This window comes from Scyliorhinus canicula, chromosome 2, assembly GCF_902713615.1.
Source record: "Scyliorhinus canicula chromosome 2, sScyCan1.1, whole genome shotgun sequence".
NCBI classification, from domain to species: Eukaryota; Metazoa; Chordata; class Chondrichthyes; order Carcharhiniformes; family Scyliorhinidae; genus Scyliorhinus; species Scyliorhinus canicula.
Genome location: NC_052147.1, coordinates 206872483 through 206895545, shown reverse-complemented (window position 1 = coordinate 206895545; position 23063 = coordinate 206872483). Strand labels below are relative to the sequence as shown.

Here is a 23063-nt window from a genome sequence, read left to right as displayed (position 1 = left end):
TGAATTGCACTTTAGAACGTCACTACTGGATCCCACACTCCCAGTACCCACTCATGCTTGAGAGACAGACAGGTCAGAGAATCTCCTAATGAGTGTACGGGTTTGGGAAGTTACATTTGCTATTTTGGTGCTGTCCTTACCAGAATGATGCTTTTAATACAAAGTAATTTATCGCAGGCACTCATTGTGTACGGTGACACCAATTTATATTTCCATGAAGTGTAATTATGCAGATTTAATTCATCAACATTATTTCATTCTTAATATAACCTCAGTTGCACAGCCACTGCCCGAGAACAGCCTATCTAAACAAATCCACAATGAACTTTGGAGGGAAGGATGTTTGCGGTGAATTTGGGTGCAGTTGGGGGCAATTTTGTCTTTGGGTGGTAGTGGAAAACAGGCACTATCAATTCAGATGCCCTTTATACATTCCTCCCAGTTTCCCATGGTGCTATTTCCAGATAACAAACAGGTGCTTGTCAGCAACATATCTCATTTCTCTCTGATGATCCTCTCTGAATAGCAAGTGATAGAGCAGTCGACAGCCACAGGTACATTGCGGCTAACACTATGGTGTATGAAAACTATTTCCAAAATAAAAATCATTTACCAGTAATATTCCTATGAAGTTATTAACAGGTAGTCTAACATCTTACATTAAAATACAAACAAATGAAAAGAAGGCATGAAAAGACTATCTGACCATCAAGCCTATCCCATTCAGATATAATGCAGCCAATCACATCACTTATATCCTTGTGGTCCTGCTTTATCTTGGATGAGTCATTGGTTTGCCACACACTAAAATGGGCAAATTTACTGAAGTAATATATCACATGTCATATCACCTGACAGGCATAGAATCATAGAAGGATCTTAGAATTCCTACAGTGCAGGAGGCCATTCGGCCCGTCAAGTCTGCACCAATCCTCCGAAAGAGCACCCGACCTAGGCCCTCACGCTCGCGCCGTTCCCATAACCACATCTAACCTTTGGACACCTAGGGGCAATTTAGCATGGCCAGTCCACCTAACCTGCACATTTTTGGACTGTGGGATGAAACCAGAGCACCCGGAGGTAACCCACACACACACACGGGGAGGATGTGCAGACTCCACACAGTCACCTAGGTGCTGTGAGACAGTAGTGTTAATCACTGTGCCACTATGCCACCCATACTTTCAGAATATTAAACATCTTACTTGTACTTCTAGAAACATGCCCCTTTGTAATGCTATTTACTTACCACTCAACAAAACCCGCTTTAATGTAAGAGATAGCAACAAGCCTCCATCATTCAAATGATCACTCAGGACAAACTAATTGCATAAATGGGGTACAGCGGCACAGTGGTTAGCACTGCTGCCTCATGGTTCCAGGACCCGGGTTCAATTCTGGCCTCGGGTGACTGTCTGTGTAGAGTTTGCACTTTCTCCCAATGTCTGTGTGGGTTTACTCCGGGTGCTCCGGTTTCCTCCCACAGTCCAAAGATGTGCCGGTTAGGTTAAATTGCCCGGAGTGGCCAAAAAGGTGGGGTAACTGGGTAACAGGGATAGGGTGGAGGCGTGGGCTTAAATAGGGGTGCTCTTTCCAAGGGCTGGTGCAGACTCAATGGGCCGAATAGTCTCCTTCTGCACTGTAGGGATTCTATGAAATGGAGAGCATAAAATAGGCATTAGGCCTCAGATTGGTAGATGCAAAAGCACTCCTGCCGATTTGAGACACAAGCGCTGGGTGCCTCTTTTGATATGGATAGCCACTTTGGAATCAGAGTGCACTGCCTTCAAAACAGACAAGTCGCCATCAATTTGATGCACTGGTTTTACATTTTCAAACTTCCCTAGATTTTAGAAAGATGCCATCAGATTGCAAAATACCGAATATGACTCCTTTATTCAAGAAAGGATAGGGACAGAAAGCAGGAATATGCAGCCAGTTTTAGCTTAACATCTGTCACAGGGAAATTGTTGGAATCTATTGTTAAGGAGGCACTTAGAAAATCTCAATGCAATAAGGCAGACTCAATGCAATAAGACAGAGTCAACATGGCTTTGTGAAAGGGAAATCACATTTGACTTATTTATTGGAGCTCTTTGAGGAAGCAACAAGCAATATGGATAAAGGGGAACCTGTGGATGTGCAGTGCTTAGCTTTCCAGAAGGCATTGGATGAGATATCACACCAAAGGTTATCATGCAAAATGGTACGATAGTAATATATTAAAAGGGGCAGGTTTAGCACAGGGCTAAATTGCTGGCTTTGAAAGCAGACCAAGGCAGGGCAGCAGCACAGTTCAATTCCCGTACCAGCCTCCCCGAACAGACAGCAGAATGTGCCGACGAGGGGCTTTTCATAGTAACTTAATTTGAAGCCTACTTGTGACAATAAGCGATTTTCATTTCATTTTCATTTTTCATTTCATATTAGCATGGATAGAGGATTGGTTGGCTAACAGGAAGCAGAGAGTAGGGATAAAGGTGTATTTTTTGTGATGAGTAGAATGCCACAGGGATCAGTCCAGGGCCTCAACCTTTTACAATTTATATCAATGACTAGGATGAAGGGACAGAATGTATGGATGTTAAATTTGCTGATGACACACGGTAGGTAGGACAGTAAGGTGTGGAGGGACCAAAGAATCTGCAAAGGGATATAGATAGGTTAAGTGAATGGGCAGAAATTTGACAGGTGGTCTATAATGTGAACTTGACCACTTTGGCAGAAGAATAGAAAAGCAGCATAATATTTAAATGGAGAGAGATTGCAGAACTGCAGAAGGATCTGGGTGTCCTGGTACACTAATCAGGAAAAAAACTTAGTATGCAGGTACAGCAAGTGATTGGGAAGGAAAATGGAATGTTATCATTTATTGCAAGGGGAATCTAATATAAAATCAGGGATGTGTTGCTATAGTTGTATAGGGTGTTGCTGGGACCACAGGCAGGATTCTCCAGCCACACAGCCATGTGTTTCTCGGCGCTGGGAAGAGGCGCGGCGTTCACTGATGGTGGGATTCTCTGATCCCGCTGCTGTTAATAGGCATTCCCATTGAAGCCATCTCACAACACCGGTAAACCTATAGTAATAATCATCATCTTTATTGTCACAAGTAGGCTTACATTAACACTGCAATGAAGTTACTGTGAAAAGCCCCTAGTCGCCACATTCCGGCACCTGTTCGGGGTGCACAGAGGGAGAATTCAGAATGTCCAAATTACCCAACAAGCACGTCTCTCGGGACTAGTGGGAGGAAACCGGAGCACCACGGAGGAAACCCACGCAGACACGGGGAGAACGTGCAGACTCCGCATAGACAGTGACCCAAGCCGGGGATCAAACCCGGGTCCCTGGTGCTGTGAAGCCGCAGTGCTAACCACTGTGCTACCGTGCTGCCCAACCTGCAGGCGAGGATGCGCTGCCAGCAAGACCGGAAAATCCTGCTGCCAGCGAATGATCGGAGAATTCCGGCCCACATCTCGAGTACTATGTATAGTTTTAGTCTCCTTATTTATGGAAGGACATAAATGCCTTAGACACAGTTCACTGAAGGTTCAATCGATACCTGGGATGGGAGCATTGTTTTCTGAGGAAAGGTTGCACAGGCTGGGCCTGTATGCATTGGAGTTTAGAAAGATAGATAAACTATTCACCAACAAAGGTGTCAAAGGTTTATCTGGGGTTTGCAGAATGTGGAGTTGAGGCCACAATCAGGTCAGCCATGATCTTATTGAATAGCGGAGCAGGCTGGAGAGGTCAAATGGCCTACTTCTGCTCTTAATTTGTATGTTCATATGTATGTAATTTAATGGAATATCCAGTTTTCAGACAGCAGATTCTGAATAATGTACCTGCACTTTCCTAACTGCTGTTGTACCTGCAAGATAGCTTACTGTGATGCATATGCAAGGGCACCTCGGTTCCTTTGCATGCCAACATTTTCCAGTCTCTCACCTTTAAAAAAATAATCTGCTTTTTTACTTCTTCCTCCTCCAGTGACTATCTTTATCTTTCTCTACACTATAATCCATCAGTCATGTACTTGCCCACTCACCTAACCTGTCTATAACCCTTTGCAGTCTCTGTGTCCTCCCCACAGCTTACTTGCCTGTCTAATTCCATCCTTTTTTAAAAATTGTTTTTATTAAAACTTTTTCCAACCAGAATTTTTACATAACAGAAAAATAAACAAAAAATATTTAACAAAACTAGGTGGCTGTTATCATTATACAAAACTCAAATATACATTAAACAGACAATTCCCCCCCCACCCCCCCCCCCCCCCCCCCCCCCCCCCCCCCCCCCAGTTGCTGCTACTGTTGACATTTTACTGTTCCCCTAGAAAGTCAAGGAAAGGTTGCCACCGCCTGGAGAACCCCATCACTCCGGGCTAGCAGGGAGGCAAAGGCCCACACTTCGGCCTCTTTCGCTTCCTGCACTCCCGGATCCTCTGACACCCCAAAGATTGCTATTCCTGGACTCGGCATCACCCGCATGTCCAAAATCCTGGACATAGCCCTCGCAAAGCTCTGCCAGAATTCTTTAAGCACCGAGCATGCCCAAAACATATGGACATGGTCCTACACATCTCGCGCACTTGTCTTCCACCCCAAAGAACTTACTCATTCTCGCCGTCGTCATGTGAGCCCGGTGCACCACCTTAAACTGAATTCAGCTGAGCCTAGCACATGATGAGGAGGAATTTACCCTGCCCAGGGCATCGGCCCACAGGCCCTCATCCAGCTCCTCCTCCAACTTGCCCTTCAACTCCACTGAGGCTTCCTCCGCCTCCTGCAGCTCCTGGTATATGTCCAACACCTTCCCCTCTCCTACCCAGATGCCAGATACCACTCTGTCCTGTATCCTTCGAGGCGGTAGCCGCGGAAATGTCCCCACCTGTTTTTTGAGAAAGTCCCGGACCTGGAGGTATCTGAAAGCATTCCCGGGGGCAGGCCGAACTTCTCCTCCAGCGCCTTCAAGCTAGGGAAAGTCCCATCTATAAACAGGTCTCCCATCCTTCTAATGCCTGCCCTATACCAGCCTTGGAACCCCCCGTCTATCTTGCCCGGAGCAAATCTATGGTTGTTCCGTATCGGGGTCCAATCTGAGGCCCCCTCCTCCTTCCTGTGCCTCCTCCACTGACCCCAGACCCTCAGTGCCGCCGACACCACCGGGCTTGTGGTGTATCGTGCCGGCGAGAACGGAAGCCGTGCCATTACTAGTGCCCCTAGGATGGTGCCTTTGCATGACGCCGCCTCAAGCCGCCCCCACGCCGGCCCCTCCTCCATTACCCATTTCCTAATCATGGCCACATTAGCCACCTGTGGTAGTATGACTAGGGCGATTACGGTACCTTAGAACCATGCTGCCATTGGTGCAGAAGACTCGCTGCCCATTGGCTCAGGCAAGTCATGTGCCTCTCTGCCAATTGGCTGAGGCTAGTCATGTGACTACCCGGTGATTGGCTGAGAGGTTGGTAGCTCCACCTACGAGGCGGGGTATAAGAACCCGTACCGGCTGGCAGTCGACCTTTCTCTGTACGTCTACTGCCGGGCACATATCTAGTGTATTAAGCCTGTTGTTTGGAATTACTTCACGAATCGAGTCCAATTGATGGTGCATCACCGCCCAATAGTAACTACAGAAGTTCGGCAGTGCCAACCCTCCCCCCACCCAGGCTACGTTCCAGGAACAGTCTTTTGACCCGCGGGGTCTTGTTTTCCCACACAAATCCTGTGATAATCCTGTTCGCCCACTTGAAGAAGGATTTGGGGATGAAAATGGGGAGGCACTGAAAAACGAACAGGAATCTGGGTAGGACCGTCATTTTTACAGTCTGCACTCTTCCCGCCAGTGAAAGCGGGAGCATGTCCCACCTTTTAAAGTCTCCCTCCATCTGCTCTACCAGCCGAGATAAGTTAAGCCTGTGTAGGGCATCCCAGTTCCTAGCCATCTGTATACCTAAATATCGAAAGTTCCTCTCCACCATCCAGTCTCCCCTCCTGACCCCTAGCGTGGATTACAAACAGCTCACTTTTCCCCACGTTCAACTTGTACCCGAGAAGCTCCCAAAGTCCCCCAGGATCCGCATGACCTCCCCCATCTAGTGGGTCCGAAATATACAATAGTAGGTCATCCGCGTAGAGGGAAACCCGGTGTGTGTGTTCCCCCCCCCCCCCCCCCCCACCCCGGACCAGCCCCTTCCAGTTCCTCGAAGTCCTCAGCGCTATGGCCAATGGCTCAATTGCCAGGGCAAATAGTCGCAGGGATAGGGGGCACCCCTGCCTCGTCCCTCGGTACAGCCTGAAATACTCCGACCTCAGCCGGTTCGTGGACACACTCACTACGGGGGCCTGATACAGTAGCTTCACCCACTCTATGAATCCCTCCCCTAATCCAAACTTACCTAACACTTCCCACAGGTACTCCACTCCACCCTGTTAAAGGCCTTCTCAGCATCCACTGCAGCCACTACTTCTGCGTCCCCGCCCTCCGAGGGCATCATAATAATATTCAGGAGCCTCCTCACATTCGTGTTCAATTGCCTGCCCTTGACGAAACCCGTCTGATCCTCCTCAATCACTCCTGGGACACAGTCCTCTATTCTGGTAGCCAGGACTTTTGCCAACAATTTGGCATCTACATTCAGGGGCGATATCGGCCTGTAGAACCCACAATGAAGCGGATCCTTCTCCCTCTACAAAATGAGCGAGATCAATGCCTGCAACATCGTCGGGGGGAGGGTTCCTCTCTCCTTTGCCTCGTTAAAAGTTCTGAGCATGAGTGGGCTCAGCAGCTCCGAGAACCTCTTATAAAATTCTACAGGGAAGCCGTCCGGACCCGGGGCCTTGCCCGACTGCATACTTGCCAGTCCCTTAACTATCTCCTCCAACTCAATCGGGGCCCCAGTCCCTCCACCCGATCCTCGTCCACCCTTGGGAACCTCAATCGATCCAAAAATTGCTTCATCCCTTCCCCTCCCCTCGGGGGTTCTGACTCATACAGCTTCCCATAAAACTCCTTAAAGACTTCATTGATCCTCTCTGGGCTCAACACCGTATTACCTTCCTTATCCCTCACTCCCCCGATCTCCCTGGCTGCCTTTCTTCTGTGACGTTGGTGCGCCAGCATCCTACTTGCTTTCTCCCCATACTCGTAGACTGGCCCTTTCACTTTCCTCAACTGCGCCTCTGCCTTCCCCGTTGGTCTAATTTCATCCTCAATCTTAGATACATTACTCTTGTTGAATTCCCTCCTCTTCTTAAGCACTGATTCTTGTGGTGCCCCATTACTTACAGTCTGCCAACCTGAAAATGACCTGTTTCGTCATACTGTGGGCAGGATTTTCAAGCCCATCATGGCGGGAACCTCTGAGAATTTCAGTGGCCCAGCCAAAAGTCCACAGACTTTCAGCAGGACTGACAATCCTGGTGGTGGGCGAGGCCCAAACAACACACCCTATGGGTTGGATTGGATTGGATTTGTTTATTGTCACGTGTACCGAGTTACAGTGAAAAGTATTTTTCCACGAGCAGCTCAATAGATCATTAAGTACATGGGAAGAAAAGGGAATAAAAGAAAATACATAATAGGGCAACAGAAGGTACACAAATGTAACAAACATAAGCACCGGCATCGGTTGAAGCATATAGGGTGTAGTGTTAATGAGGTCAGTCCATAAGAAGGTCATTTAGGAGTCTGGTAACGGTGGCGAAGAAGCTGTTTTTGAATCTGTTCATGCGTGTTCTCAGACTTCTGTATCTCCTGCCTGATGGAAGAGGTTTGAAGAGTGAGTAAGCTAGGTGGGAGGGGTCTTTGATTATGCTGCCCACTTTCCCTAGGCAGCAGGAGGTGTAGATGGATCAATGGATGGGAGGCAGGATCGTGTGATGGACTGGGCTGTGTTCACGACTCTCTGAAGTTTCTTGCGATCCTGGGCCGAGCAGTTGCCATACCAGGCTGTAATGCAGCCAGATAAGATGCTTTCTATAGTGCATCTGTAAAATTTGGTAGGAGTTAATGTGGACATGCCGCATTTCCTTAGTTTCCTGAGGAAGTATAGGCACTGTTGTGCTTTCTTGGTAGTAGCGTCGACGTGGGTGGACCAGGACAGATTTTTGGAGATGTGCACCCCTAGGAATTTGAAGCTGCTAACCATCTTCACCTCGGCCCCGTTGATACTGACAGAGGTGTGTACAGTACTTTGCTTCCTGAAGTCAATGACCAGCTCTTTAGTTTTGCTGGCATTGAGGGAGAGATTGTTGTCGCTGCACCACTCCACTAGGTTCTCTATCTCTCTCCTGTATTCTGACTCGTCGTTATTCAAGATCCGTCACACTATGGTCGTATCGTCAGCAAACCTGTAGATGGAGTTGGAACCAAATTTTGCCACACAGTTGTGTGTGTACAGAGAGTAGAGTAGAGGGCTAAGTACACAGCCTTGCAGGGCCCCGGTATTGAGGACTATTGTGGAGGAGGTGTTGTTGTTCATTCTTACTGATTGTGGTCTGTTGGTCAGAAAATCGAGGATCCAGTTACAGAGTGGGGAGCCAAGTCTTAGGTTTTGCAGCTTTGATATGAGCTTGGCTAGGATTATGGTGTTGAAGGCGGAGTTGTAGTCAATAAATAGGAGTCTGATGTAAGAGTCCTTGTTGTCGAGATGCTCTAGGGATGAGTGTAGGGAAATGGCGTGTGCTGTGGACCGGTTGCAGCGGTATGCGAATTGCAGTGGATCAAGGTGTTCTGGGAGTATGGAGGCGATGCGCTTCATGACCAACCTCTCGAAGCACTTCATTACGACTGAAGTCAGGGCCACCAGATGGTAGTCATTGAGGCATGTTGCCTGATTCTTCTTTGGCACCGTTATGATGGTGGTCTTCTTGAAGCAGGTGGGGACCTCGGAGTGGAGTAGGGACAGGGTAAAGATGTCCGCGAACACCTCTGCCAGCTGGTATGCGCAGGCTCTGAGTGCTATGACCAGGGATCCCATCCGGGCCCGTCGCCTTCCGAGGGTTCACTTTCAGGAAGGCCGATCTGAGTTTGGAAGCTGTGATGGTGGGTATGGGTGAGTTATGGGCGGCTGGGGCACTCGACAGCGGATTGTTGGTTACCTGCTCGAACTGAGCATAGAATGCATTAAGTTCATCGGGGAGGGGTGCGCTGCTGCCAGAGATACTGCTCGGCTTCGCTTTGTAGCCCGTTATGTTGTTTAGTCTTTGCCACAACCGCCGAGAGTCTGTCTGTGACTCTAGCTTGGTTTGATATTCTCTTCTGGCATCTCGGAAGGCTTTGCGGAGGTCGTACCTGGATTTCTTGTATAGGTCAGGGTCGTCTGACTTGATCGCCTCAGACCTGTCCTTCAGTAGGGAGTCAATCGCACGATTGAGCCATGGTTTCCGGTTGGGGAACTTACATACCACTTTCTTTGGCATGCAGTTGTCCACACATTTGCTGATGAAGTCTGTGACGGTGGTGGCATACTCATTTAAGTTGGTCGCTGAGTTCTTAAATATGGACCAGTCCACTATCTCTGAGCAGTCATGTAAGAGCTCTTCTGTCTCATCAGACCACCACTGCACAACCTTCTTAGCTGAATTCTCCAGCTTGAGTTTCTGCTTGTAAGCCAGGAGAAGGAGCACCGTCTTAAGGTCTGATTTCCCAAAGTGCGGCCGGGGATGGAACAGTAGGCGCCCTTGATTTTTGAGTAGCAGTGGTCAAGAGTGTTGTTGCCCCCGGTGGGACAGGAGATGTGCTGGTGGAATTTTGGCAGTACACTCTTGAGGTTGGCCTTGTTGAAGTTTCCGTTCACAATGAACAAGGCCTCTGGGTGTTTTGTTCCATAGTTGTTTATAACTGTGTGCAGTTCGTCCAGCGCCTTCCTCACTTCTGCCTGGAGTGGGATGTAGACGCTATGATAATGGCTGAAGTGAACTCACATGAAAGATAGTATGGGCGATACTTCACGGTCAGGTATTCCAGGTCCGGGGAGCAGTAAGTCGCCAGGGTCGCCACATCCAAGCACCAGGAGGAGTTGATGAGGAGGCAAACCCCTCCACCCTTTGCTTTGCCTGATGGCTCGGTATTGTCCGCCCGGTGAATTGAGAAGCATTCAGGTTGTATGGCACAATCTGGTGAGGAGGGGGTGAGCCATGTCTCTGTGAAACAGAGCACACAGCAGTCTCTTACTTCCCTCTGAGAGGTAAGTCTAGCATTAAGTTCGTCCAGCTCGTTTTCGATCGCTTGACCGTTGGCCAGGAGTATTCTGGGAGAGGGGTCTTGAAACCGCGTTGCTTCAGTCCAACCTGCAGATCGCCGTGTTTCCCTCGCTTCCCCGGTTGGCGGCTGAGGCTGGATGGTCTCGGGATCCGATAGGAGGAGGAGTCTGAACTTGTGGAAGGTAGGTGGTTGCGCCTGGCGGGGTCCAGGGTGCTGGCGGGGACCAGGGCGCTGGTTACGTTTCCGGGGTCATGTCTGGCAGGGTCCCGGGTGCTGGTTGAGGTAGAGGGGTTGCTTTGAGAGCATGTTTGCAATCCGAACGGGACGAAGTGTTCGGCGGGCACAGGAATACCTTGCAGCGCGTTTTCTGTCAGTAAACCAATACTCAATCCATGCCAGTATGTTACAACATATACCTTGGGCGGAATTCTCCGTTTTAGCGGCAGAGTGTTGATGCCGTCATAAACGCCGGAGCGCTTTACGACGGTGTCACCTGGCCGCTAGGAGCAGCGATCCCCCAACCCACTGGGGGCCAGCAATGCACTGGAGCGCTTCAGGCAGCTCCAGCTGCTGATACAGGCCCCAGCAAGGCCGACGCAGGACCGCGCATGCGCATGGGTTGCCGTCTCCACGCCGGCCCCCACGCATCATGGCGAAGATCTACAGGGGCCTGGTGCAGAGGAACATAAGAGCCCCGCCACGGGATATCCCTTCCACCCCTACTAGGATTGCCCCCGCAGCCAGAATGCCGAGGTCTCCCTGGGTAGGATTATATGCAAACGACGCCAGCGGGACTCGGCGGAACTCGATGGGCACTTGGCCTGTCGAGCGCGGAGAATCGCCGGGGGGGGGCAGCCCCCAACCAGCGCCGCGGCGACTGTGCATCATTCCAGGGGGGGTTGGGTGGGCTATGTTCCTCCACGCCGGGCCCCTGTAGAGCTCCGCCATGTTGTCCTGGGGCCGGCACAGAGACGGCAACCACGCGCATGCGCGGACCCGCACAGGCCATGTAGAGCCGGCTTTCGGTGCCGGAGCAGCGCACATCACTCCAGCGCCATTCTAGCCCCCGAAGAAGAGGAGGATTACGGGGCCTGGAGGCCCGTTGACGCCGGCATCGCTCGCGCCGGTTTTGATGCCGGCGTCAACACTTAGCTGCGATATTGGTGAATCTCCGCCAAGCTTATATGAGGGGGCACTCTGCAGCCACTTCTCCATATGGATATTAGGTAAAAACAAATGATTTATTTCTACCTGTAACAGTAATTCATCTATTTTGTTGCAAAACTTTTGTGCTTTTAGATATCACTGCCAGCCAATGGCAGACTACCTCTGCTACCGCAAAATACCCTGCGGTGGTGGTGGAAATATTGTTCTCGGTAACTGATCCCCTCCTGATGCCCTTCAATGTCTGCACTTTGGACTCCAGCTTGAAAACTCTCACAGAGTACTTATTATTACTGTATTTGGAAGGCATTAACGTTTCAAAATTTGCATTATACACATTATTTTTAAACATTTGAGAACATTCTGTATATCTGTAGAATTCCAGACGATCAATGGAAATAATATGGATCCTACATGATGACTTAGAACATAGAACATAGAACACTACAGCGCAGTACGGGCCCTTCGGCCCTCGATGTTGCGCCGACCTGTGAAACCATCTGAAGCCTATCTGACCTACACTATTCCATTTTCATCCATATGTCTATCCAGTGACCACTTAAATGCCCTTAAAGTTGGCGAGTCTACTACTATTGCAGGCAGAGCGTTCCACACCCCTACTACTCTCTGAGTAAAGAAACTGCCTCTGACATCTGTCCTACATCTATCACCCCTCAATTTAAAGCTATGTCCTCTCGTGTTGGTCATCACCATCCGAGGAAAAAGACTCTCACTGTCCACCCTATCTAACCCTCTGACTATCTTATATGTCTCTATTAAGTCACCTCTCAGCCTTCTCCTCTCTAACGAAAACAACCTCAATTCCCTGAGCCTTTCCTCATAAGACCTTCCCTCCATACCAGGCAACATCCTAGTAAATCTCCTCTGAACCCTTTCCAAAGCTTCCACATCCTTCCTATAATGTGGTGACCAGAACTGCACGCAGTACTCCAGGTGTGGCCGCACCAGAGTTATGTACAGCTGCAGCATGACCTTGTGGTTCCGAAACTCAATCCCCCTGCTTAGAGTTCCAAGAGACCTATGAAAATAACACGGAAAATGTTGGGAGTGTCAAGTCAAAGTGACATGAGGAACCTCCGAAAATGTTCATAAAATGAAAAATAAATGTCAGAGACCCAAGTGTGAATTAAGTGTGTGAATGCGAGTAAACATCTGTCTGAAAAGGGAACCACAATTTTAACATTCGTTCAGCACAAAAGGGTAAATTCTGATTGGGTGTCAGATTTATGTCTTGCCAGATTGTTTGAACATTACTGTGAGGACATGGAGATCTGAATCTTATGACATGAGTACAGATCTTTCTGTGCATCAGTGCAATGGCATAGTTTTAAATAACACATCAGACAGAAAATTAATATGATCAGGTAAATGCCAGTTTCTCAGCCAACCTTATTTTACTTTCTTTTGAAGTACGTGGAGAGTAAAATCAGAGGATGTTAAAACTGACAATCAACTCAACGCTCAAACCTTTAGTGCAAGTCCACATATAATGTGTTCTGGTGAGTGAGACTGTGTCGGTGGGAAGGTGTGTGTCTCTGTCCACGTTCTATGTTCCAGTGAGTATAACTATGTCAGTGCAGGGGCGTGTGTCTGTGTTCCAGTGTCCGTGTTCCAGTGAATGTATCGGTGCAGAGGCTTGTGTCTGTGTTCCAGTGTCGGTGTTCCGGTGACTGTAACTATGTTAGTGCAGAGACATGTGTCTGTGTTCTAGGGAGTGCAACTGTGTAGATGTGGAGTGTGGTGAATGTACAGCATGTAATTCACACTGTATAGTATTGCGTTCACACTGTATAGCATTGTGTCCTTGTGGGCTCTGTCTGTGAGCCATTGCGTGGCTCTGCCCACAGGGGGAGATGAGGAGCTTGTACAGGGCTCCACCCTCAGCTCCGCCCATGTCTCCGCCCATGACCCCTCCCACTACCGGAAGTATAAAGTGCTGCAGCTTTGTGAGTCTGCCCTCAGTTCTTCTGGTCGCAGGCAGGCTCAGTTGTAAGTCTATTAAAACCACAGTTTACTTCCTATCGTGTCTCGAGTAAATTGATGGTCACATCATGGAGTAATGTGTCTGTGTTCCAATGAGTGCGACTGTGTCGGAGCTGAGGAATGTGTCTATGTTCCAGTGAGTGTAACTGTGTCGGTTTTGGAGGCATGTGTATGTGTTCAAGTGCATCAGACGTCGCTCTGGCTGCCACCCTCAACCAGACAGGCAGGCCCGTGGCATTGTTTTCTCGCACCCTCCATGCCTCCGAAATTCGTCACTCCTCCATCGAAAAGGAGGCCCAAGTGATCATTGAAGCTGTGCGACATTGGAGGCATTACCTGGCCAGCAGGAGATTCACTCTCCTCACTGACCAACGGTTGTTGCTTTCATGTTCAACAACACACAGCGGGGCAAGATCAAAAATGATAAAATCTTGAGGTGGAGGATCGAGCTCTCCACCTACAATTACAAGATTTTGTATCACCCCGGTAAGCTCAACGAGACCCCCGATGCCCTGTCCTGAGGTACATGTGCCAGCGCACAAGTGGGCCGACTTCGGACCCTGCACGACAATCTCTGTCACAAGAGTCACCTGTTTTTACCCCTTCATTAAGGCCCACAATCTGCCCCACTCCATCGAGGAAGTCAGAGCTATCACCAGAGACTGCCAGGTATGCGCGAAGTGTAAACCGCACTTCTCCCAGCCAGACCGTGCGCGCCTGGTGAAAGCATCCCGCCCCTTTGATCGCCTCAGCGTGGACTTCAAAGGGCCCCTCCCCTCCACCGACCACAACACGTACTTCCTCAGTGTGGTCGACGAATATTCCCGATTCCCCTTCGCCATCCCATGCCCTGATATTACATCTGCCACCGTCATCAAAGCCCTCAACACAATCTTCGCTCTGTTCGGCTTCCCTGCCTACGTACAGCAACCGGGGATCCTCATTTATGAGCGATGAGCTGCGCCAGTTCCTGCTCAACAGGGGCTTTGCCTCGAGCAGGACGATCAGCTACAACCCCAGGGGAAATGGGCAGGTGGAGCGGGAGAATGGGACAGTCTGGAGGGCCGTCCAGCTGGCCCTACGGTCCAGAAATCACCCGGCCTCCCGCTGGCAGGAGGTCCTCCCTGACGCACTTCACTCCATTCGGTCGCTCCTGTGCACCGCGACTAACAAAACCCCCGATGAACGTCTCTTTGTCTTCCCCAGGAAGTCCACCTTCGGGATTTCGCTCCCAACATGGCTGGCAGCTCCAGGATCCGTTCTCCTCTGTAAACACGTGCGACTCCACAAGGCGGGCCCGTTGGTTGAGAGGGCACAGCTACTCCACGCCAACCCGCAGTACGCTTACGTAGCGTACCCCGACGGCCTCCAAGACACAGTCTCCCTCAGGGACGTGGCACCAGCTGGTTCCCAACACAACCCCCCTGCCCCAGCGCCACCCTCCCTTCCACTGGCGCATCCCACTGCAGCCCCCGCTCCAGGACAATCCATCCTCCCCTTGCTCCCACCCGGGGATGAAGAGGATTTCGAAACGCTCCCGGAGTCACCGAAGACCAAGCTGACACCTGAGTCGCCACCAGCACTGCAGCGCTCTCGACGACAGATCAAGGCACCGGACCGTCTAAATTTGTAACCTTCTCTGTTAAAAGCAATTGGTATGTATATAGTTTTCCACCACCCCCGCTAGACTCATTTTAAACAGGAGGTGAATGTGGTAGTCACCACTGATGTATTCTATTGTATATATGTGTTTTACGGTGAGGCCCCTGTACTACAGGTATGGGGGTAGATTACTGCCTGCTGGCTCCACCCAGTAGGCGGAGTATAAATATGTGTGCTCTCCATACAGCAGCCATTTCGTCAGCTGCTGTAGGAGGCCGCACATCTCAGTGTAATAAAGCCTCGATTATATTCTATTCTCGTCTCGTTGTAATTGATAGTGCATCATAACTGTCAGTGCGGAGGCATGTGTCTGTGTTCTAGTGAGTGTGACTGTGTCGGTGCAGAGGCATGTCTGTGTTCCTGTGAGTGCAAATGTGTAGGTACGGAGGCATGTGTGTGTGTTCCAGTGCTTGTGACTGTGCAGATGCATATATCCGTGTTTCAGTGAGTGAGACCGTGTCTGTGTTGAGGTATATGTCGGTGTTCCAGTGAGTGACACTGGTGTCAGTGCAGAGACATGTGTCCGTGTTCCAGTGAGTGTGGCTGTGTCAGTGCAGAGACATGTGTCTGTGTCAGTGTGGAGGCATCTGTCGTGCTCCAGTGAATGTGAAAGTGTACACGCGAGGGTCTGTTCCTAGTTGTGCTGATGTAGAGATGAGAGCATACGATCCTGTGCATATGAACATGCTGATGTTGGCGGGGGGGGGGGGGGGGGGGGTGTGTTAGAACGTGCTTGTGTGTGCTATACTACTTACCACTTCTAGGAAGAGCTTTCCCAGGGCGGTGTTGTCTTGCAGGTTGTGGACGAAGCGGGAAGCAGGTGGACTGGCTAAAAGGCGCAGTTTGGCTGCATTGGGTGGCTCGGTGGCCACGGGTGACATGCCCACCGTGAAGAACTTGATGCCTTGGTTCTTGGCTTCAGCCGTAGCCGCATAGATGTCCGGGTTCCTCGGGTGGTCCACGCCGTCGGTCATGAGCACGGCCAACCTGACGCTGCCCGGGGCTGCCTCATTCAGGTAGAGCTGGGTCAGGTTGGTGATGGCATATGTAGTGTAGGTGCCATGTCCAATGTAGCCAAGGGGGGCGACATGGGCCCTGAAAGCGGCTGGGCCACTCCAGTCGCGGAACGTCTGCTCAATGAGCACCGTGCTGCTGTACTGGAGCAGCGCCACTCTGGGCACCAGCCTGCGGCCACTTGATACCCGCAGCTGCTGCAGGCGGTCCACAAAGTCCAGAACAAAGCTCTTCTCCCGATTATGGTTGAAGTCCTTAGCACTTTCCGAACTGTCCAACAGGAATGCAATCTCCAAACTGCAATCCTCCTCTAAAAAATTAGAACAAAAGATGGATTGATTTTTGGCACCATTAACCTATTTTATGACCTAAGGAATTGCAGTACTGGAATGAAGGAAAACAAAAATAACACAATTTGTCAATAATTTCATTTTGGCATTTCCCCCACAGAAAGACAAGCAGTTTGTCAGCACAATGTTTACACGATTAAATAGGTTCATTCATTTTTAAATCGTTTTGATAATGGGCTATTCTAGTCTATGCTTTATACCAGCTGTGTGGTACAATACGCCTTCACTTTAAGTCACCCCATTTAATGTTGTTTATTCTACAGAGCCTTTTTGTTGATTTGCGTCAATCCCACAACCCAGCCGATGCTGGAGTGATTGCTGCTGTCACCAGAGGCCAAGGCTGCAGGGAGAGCGAGGCCCGAGATCCGGGACCAGGAGCAGGAAGCTGCTGACCACCGATCTGGTGATGAACTGGGAGGAACCTGCAACAATTTTGGGACAGGGCAGGGTGTGTGGGAGAGAGTGAGGCCTCCGTCTCCATCCATGGTTACACCCCACCAGCTTAATCCATTCCCCCCCACCTCCTTTCACAGCCTTGCATCCCCAGCTCCATCCACAGCACCTTTCACCATAGCTCCACCTGCGCCTCCTCCCCTAAATCGGCTTCGTTCATCCCTCCATAGAAAGGGAGGTAAAAGAGGAGGGGGAGTGGCACTGTTAATTAGGGAGTGCATCACAGCTGCAGTAAAGGAGGTAGTCGAGGAGGGTTTGTTTACTGAGTCAGTGTGGGTGGAAGTCAGAAAAACGAAAGTAGTCACTTTATTGGGAGTTTTCTGTAGACCCCCCCCCCCCCCCTCCCCACCAATATCAGTAGGGAGATGGAGGAATAGATTGGGCTGCAGATCTTGGAAAGGTGCAGAAGTCACAGAGTTGTTGTCATGGGTGACTTCAACATCCCTCATATTGACTGAAACCTACTTAGTGCAAAAGGTTTGGATGGAGCAGATTTTGTCAGGTGTGTCCAGGAAGGATTCCTGACTCAATATGTAGATAGGCCGACTAGGGGAGAGGCCATATTGGATTTGGTGCTTGGCAACGAACCAGGCCAGGTGTCGGATATCTCAGTGGGAGAGCATTTTGGTGACAGTGACCACAACTCCTTGACCTTTACCATAGTCATGGAGAGGGATAGGAACAGACAGTATGGGAAGGTATTTAATTGGGGGAGGGGAAATTATACTGTTTTTAGACAGGAGCTGAGGAGAATAAAGTGGGAGCAGTTGTCTCAGGGAAATGCACAACAGTAATGTGGGAGTTGTTTAAGGAGCACTTGCTGCGGGTGCTGGATAGCTTTGTCCCACTGAGACAAAGAAGGAATGGCAAGGTGAAGGAGCCTTGGATGACAAGAGAAGTGGAGCTTCTAGTCAAAAGGAAGAAGGAAGCTTACATAAGGTTGAGGAAGCAAGGATCTGGCACGGCTCTAGAGAGTTACAAGGTTGCCAGGAAGGAACTTAAAAATGGACTTAGGAGAGCTAGAAGGGGGCATGAAAAAGCCCTGGTGGGAAGGATTCGGGAAAACACCAAGGCATTCTACACTTATGTGAGAAATAAGAGGTTGATCAGAGTGAGAGTAGGGACGATCAGGGATAGTGGAGGGAACTTGTGCCTAGAGTCTGAGGAAGTAGGGGAGGCCCTAAATGAATATTTTGCTTCAGTATTCACTCGAGAGAGGGACCATGTTGTTCCTGAGAACAGCGTGAATCAGGTTAATAGACTCAAACAGGTTGATATTAAGAAGGATGTGCTGGAAATTTTGAAAAGCATCAGGATAGATAAGTCCCCTGGGCCAGACAGGATATACCCAATGTTACTATGGGAAGCGAGGAAGGAGATTGCTGCGCCATTGGCGATGATCTTTGCGTCCTCACTCTCCACTGGAGTAGTACCGGATGATTGGAGAGAGGCGAATGTGTTCCCCTGTTGAAGAAAGGGAAATCCCTGGGAATTACAGACCAGTCAGTCTTACGTCTGTGGTGAGCAAAATACTGGAAAGGATTCTGAGAGAGATTTATGATTATTTAGAAAAACATAGTCTGATTAAAGACAGTCAGCATGGCTTTGTTAGGGGCAGGTCATGCCTCACAAGCGTTAATTGAATTCTTTGAGGATGTGATGAGACACATTGATGAAGGGCGGGCAGTGGATGTGGTATATATGGATTTCAGTCATGCTTTCGATAAGGTTCCCCACGGTAGGCTCATTCAGAAAGTCAAGGAGCATGGGATGCAGGGAAATTTGGCTGTCTGGATACAGAATTGGCTGGCCAAAAGAAGACAGCGAGTGGTAGTGGATGGAAAATATTCCGCTTGGAGATCGGTGACCAGTGGTGTCCTGCAGGGATCTGTTCTGGGACCTCTGCTCCTTGTGGTTTGTATAAATGACTTGGATGAGGAAGGGGAAGGGTGGTTTAGTAAGTTTGCCGATGACACGAAGGTTGGTGGAGTTGTTGAGGGCTGTTGCAGGTTACAACAGGACATTGACACGATACAGATCTGGGCTGAGAAATGGCAGATGGAGTTCAACCTAGATAAATGTGAAGTGATTCATTTTGGAAGGTCGAATTTGAATGCTGAATACAGGGTTAAAGGCAGGATTCTTGGAAGTGTGGAAGAACAGAGGGATCTTGGGGTCCACGTACATAGATCCCTCAAAAGTTGCCACCCAGGTTGATAGGGTTGTTAAGAAGGCATATGGTGTGTTGGCTTTCATTTACACGGGAAATGATATTAAGAGCCGCGAGGTTTTGCTGCAGCTTTATAAAACCCTGGTTAGTCCACACTTGGAATATTGTGTCCAGTTCTGTTCACCTCATTATGGGAAGAATGGGGATGCTTTGGAGAAGGTGCAGAGGAGATTTACCAGGTTGCTGACATAAGACATGCTGGAGGGCATGTCTTATGAAGAAAGGTTGACGGAGCTAGGGCTTTTCTCACTGGAGCGAAGAAGGAAGAGAGGTGACATGATAGAGGTGTACAAGGTGATGAGAGGCATGGATAGAGTGGATAGGCAGAGACTTTTCCCCTGGGCGGAGATGGCTGTCACGAGGGGACATAATTTTAAAGGTGATTGGAGGAAGATATAGGGGAGATGTCAGAGGTAGGTTCTTTACACAGAGAGTAGTGGCTGCGTGGAATGCATGCCAGCGGGAGTGATAGAGTCAGAGTCATTAGGCACATTTAAGCGACTCTTGGACAGGCACATAGACAGCAGTAAATTTAAGGGGTTTAGGTTAGGTTGATCTTAGATTAGGGTAAATGGTCAGCACAGCATCGTGGGCTGAAAGGCCTGTATTGTACTGTACTGTTCTATGTTCTATCCCACTCCACTCCCCACCCCCTCCCCCGCACCTTGGCTTCCGCTCAATTCAATCCTCCCCATTGCCCGAACAGGGCCTCGGCCCCTGCAGACTGTCAAGAAGGGATCCAGGTGTAAAAGAGATGGAGATAGAGTGGGAAAGGAAAGGCAGGGTGAGACACAGAAGCTGCGCTACTCGGGGCTTGTTTTGAGTGATTTGCTGTTATCGAATTTGAATTTCCGTGGTATTTCTGTTATATTCAGTGATTTATTTTACAAGCTATTTTAGCTGAGAATGCACAGTGTTATATATGTACGATACATTTCAAGTTCATTATGCGGCCTGAACCCTCACGGAGTAGCTGGCAGAGTTGGATTGCCACTCCACCCCATTGCTACTTTCATACCTTTGAATTTTTCCGATACTTTCTCACCTGACTGGTCGGCAGTACAGTGTAATCCTGAGGCCTTCTGTAGAATTGGACACATGGAGGCCCGGGCACCTTTTTTTACAGTACAGCCAGCTGGCATGGGGACAGTTCCGTTGAATCCCTACAGTGCAGCAGGTGGCTATTCAGCCCATCGAGTCTGCACCGACCCTTTGAATGAGCACTATCTAGGTCCACTCCACCACGCTATCCTCATAACCCTGCTGATTGATCAAGGCCAATCCACCGAACATGCGCTTCTTTGGTCTGTGGGAGGAAATTCACACACAGACATGGGGAGAATGTGTAAACACCACAGAGACAGTCACCTGAGGCCGGAATCGAACCCAAGTTCCTGGCGCTTTGAGGCAGCAGTGCTAATCATGTACCACCTTGCAAGGGTGGGGGGAGAGGCAAAAGGAGTCCTGGATAGGGCAGCACAGTAGCACAGTGTTTAGCACTATTGCTTAACAGCACCAGGGTCCCGGGTTCAATTCCCGGCTTGGGTCACTGTCTGTGCGGAGTCTGCATGTTGTCCCCGTGTCTGCATGGGTTTCCTCCGGGTGCTCCGGTTTCCTCCCACAAGTCCCAAAAGATGTGCTGTTAGGTGAATTGGACATTCTGAATTATCCCTCTATGGATCCAAACAGGCGACCGAGGCGAGGGGATTTTCTCAGCAATTTCATTGCAGTATTAATGTCAGCCTACTTGTGACAATAATAAAGATTATTATTATGTGGGTCTGTACAATATTATCTAGAACAGGCATTGCCAAACTTGGGGGCGCGACCCAAGGGTGGGTCACGGGCAGGTGTCGGAAGGGTCGCGTAGCCGTCCATTGCGGCACTCCCGATCGCGCAAATCTGCGCGCAACAGTCGTCTGTTAATAATGCCGGCTGCAAGTGACCTTCAAAATGGCCACAAACATGTAAAAAAAATGTGCCCGCACTGCACATGCGTGCCAGATCATCGGCGCACATGTGCAAAACTCTGTGCATACGCACCAATGATCGGGCATACATGCGCAGTGCGGCTGCTTTTTTTTATAAACACTCACAGCTTTTTGTTTTACAAGTTCGGGGAGGTTTTATTCATTTATTTTATTCATTTTATTTTTTTCATTTATTTTGGGGTTTTTTTACAAGTTCGGGGGGTTTTATTTGATAAAACTTTACAAGAAAAAATGCAGAACTTTGGACAGATAAAGACTCCATACTTCCCAACACCGGACCTTCATCCAAAAGGTTCCATTGGAGAAGCGTGTACGAGGGCCAAAGGGGCCCAAAACCATTTCCTCCATTTGTGTCAGCAGCAAACAAGGTAAGAGAAAATGGTGGGTCACGCAGGTCGGCCGGCGTAGGCCTTGAAGGTTGGCCGGCGTGGGCCACAAAGGCCGGCCGGCGTGGGTCACGAAGGTCGGCCGGTGTGGGTCGCGAAGGTCAGCCGGTGTGGGTCGCTAAGGTCAGCCGGTGTGGGTCGCTAAGGTCAGCCAGCGTGGGTCGCTAAGGTCGGCCAGCGTGGGTCGCTAAGGTCGGCCAGCGTGGGTCGCTAAGGTCGGCCAGCGTGGGTCGCTAAGGTCAGCCAGCGTGGGTTGCGAAAGTCGGCCAGCGTGGGTTGCGATGGTTGGCCGGTTGGTAAAAATAGGTCTCCGGAAAAAAAGTTTGAAAAACACTGATCTAGAAGATCGAATTTATTTTAATTCTCCTATTACTATAGGCAGTTGGAGCTATCAGAAGTTCGCACGGGCAATAGGATTTACCCTACACTCAGTACACATGAGCGAGCAGTTCCGAATGCGGAGAAATGGGCAAATGCGAGAAAGTGTCAAAGAAACAACAAAGTGAAATAAATGTTGATAGACCTTGTTCATTTTCTCCTGGTGCATTGGATGAGAGGTACTTAATTCTTTGCCTTCGGACCAAATGTCCGTCCCCGCGTTCTTCATAGTCCTGTGATAAAACGTGCTGATATCCCGCCCACACAAGGAGCCAGGAGAGCTGACAGAATGCTTTCATTCTCCCTGAAACAATAATAAATCTGCATTCAGAAATGTCTTTACACAACGTACCCACATTCTGATATATGAAATGATACGGTTATAATTGCAAACTCCGTTTGTCACGTTCAATGAAGCAAACTCTGACGGAGGAGAAATAGATTTACCTGTGGTGCGGAATTGTTCAAAGTTAACTTTAGGAATCGCGCAGAGGGAAAGTGCACAACCTAAATGTCGCAGATTGCAATGAATTTGAAAAGAAAATGTTGGAATGACTGTAAATGATAAGACATTGCAGCGTGACTTTTTACCTGAGGGTGATGTCCACTTTTCGCGCCTTTTCCCGGGACTGGAAAGCAAACCAAACCAAGTATTTTGCAGGTTATCACTGCTCCAGGGTCCGGCTGGCTGTCAGTTCATTTCTTCGGAGCAAACTGTCTCTTCGCCTGCTTTATAAATGAAGGCGGGACAGCCCGAGGATGGGACTGACATGCCGAAGACCATTGGCTGCAACCTGAAGCTGCAATTTAATTTAAAAAGAAATGCGAGGAATACAGGTGTTGTAGAACCGAGAATTATTCACTTCATAAAAAAAAGGCAACCGGCCGTGAATCCTGCTCAATCCAACGTATGGTTCCAATTATATCAAAAAACTTAAGAGTGAGGTTAGAATGTGAGATAACCAGCATTGTAATATTGAGACTCAATAGCTCCAGTTTATAGTTCAAAACTATTCCATTGGCTGCAAAGCGCTGAGAGTCCTGAGGTCATGAACTAGACTATAAAGTCCTTTCAACATAGGAGTAATGCTTGATACACTGGACACTAAGAGAGTGCGTGACAATCTAAAATAACTTAAATTTCCATTCATAATAAATCGTCATAGTATTTAATTGCTCTTTAAGTGATGCAGGGTGTCTGGCCAGTCTTCTAGAA

The 23063-nt window shown here is 49.2% G+C and overlaps 1 protein-coding gene across 1 annotated transcript in view; it reads right to left on the bottom strand.

Moving 5' to 3' along the window:
* Window positions 1-22530, bottom strand: part of col28a2a (collagen, type XXVIII, alpha 2a) — a 193380-nt gene extending 170850 nt beyond the window's left edge. Inside the window, exons 1-3 of the mRNA XM_038789427.1 lie at window positions 22439-22530; window positions 21993-22151; window positions 15801-16369 (exon numbers count right to left, since the gene is read on the bottom strand). Of these exons, the coding sequence (XP_038645355.1) occupies window positions 15801-16369; window positions 21993-22146 (723 nt within the window). The 5' untranslated portion in view covers window positions 22147-22151; window positions 22439-22530. The remainder of the gene's footprint in view (window positions 1-15800; window positions 16370-21992; window positions 22152-22438) is intronic.
* Between the last annotated feature and the right edge of the window lie 533 nt (window positions 22531-23063).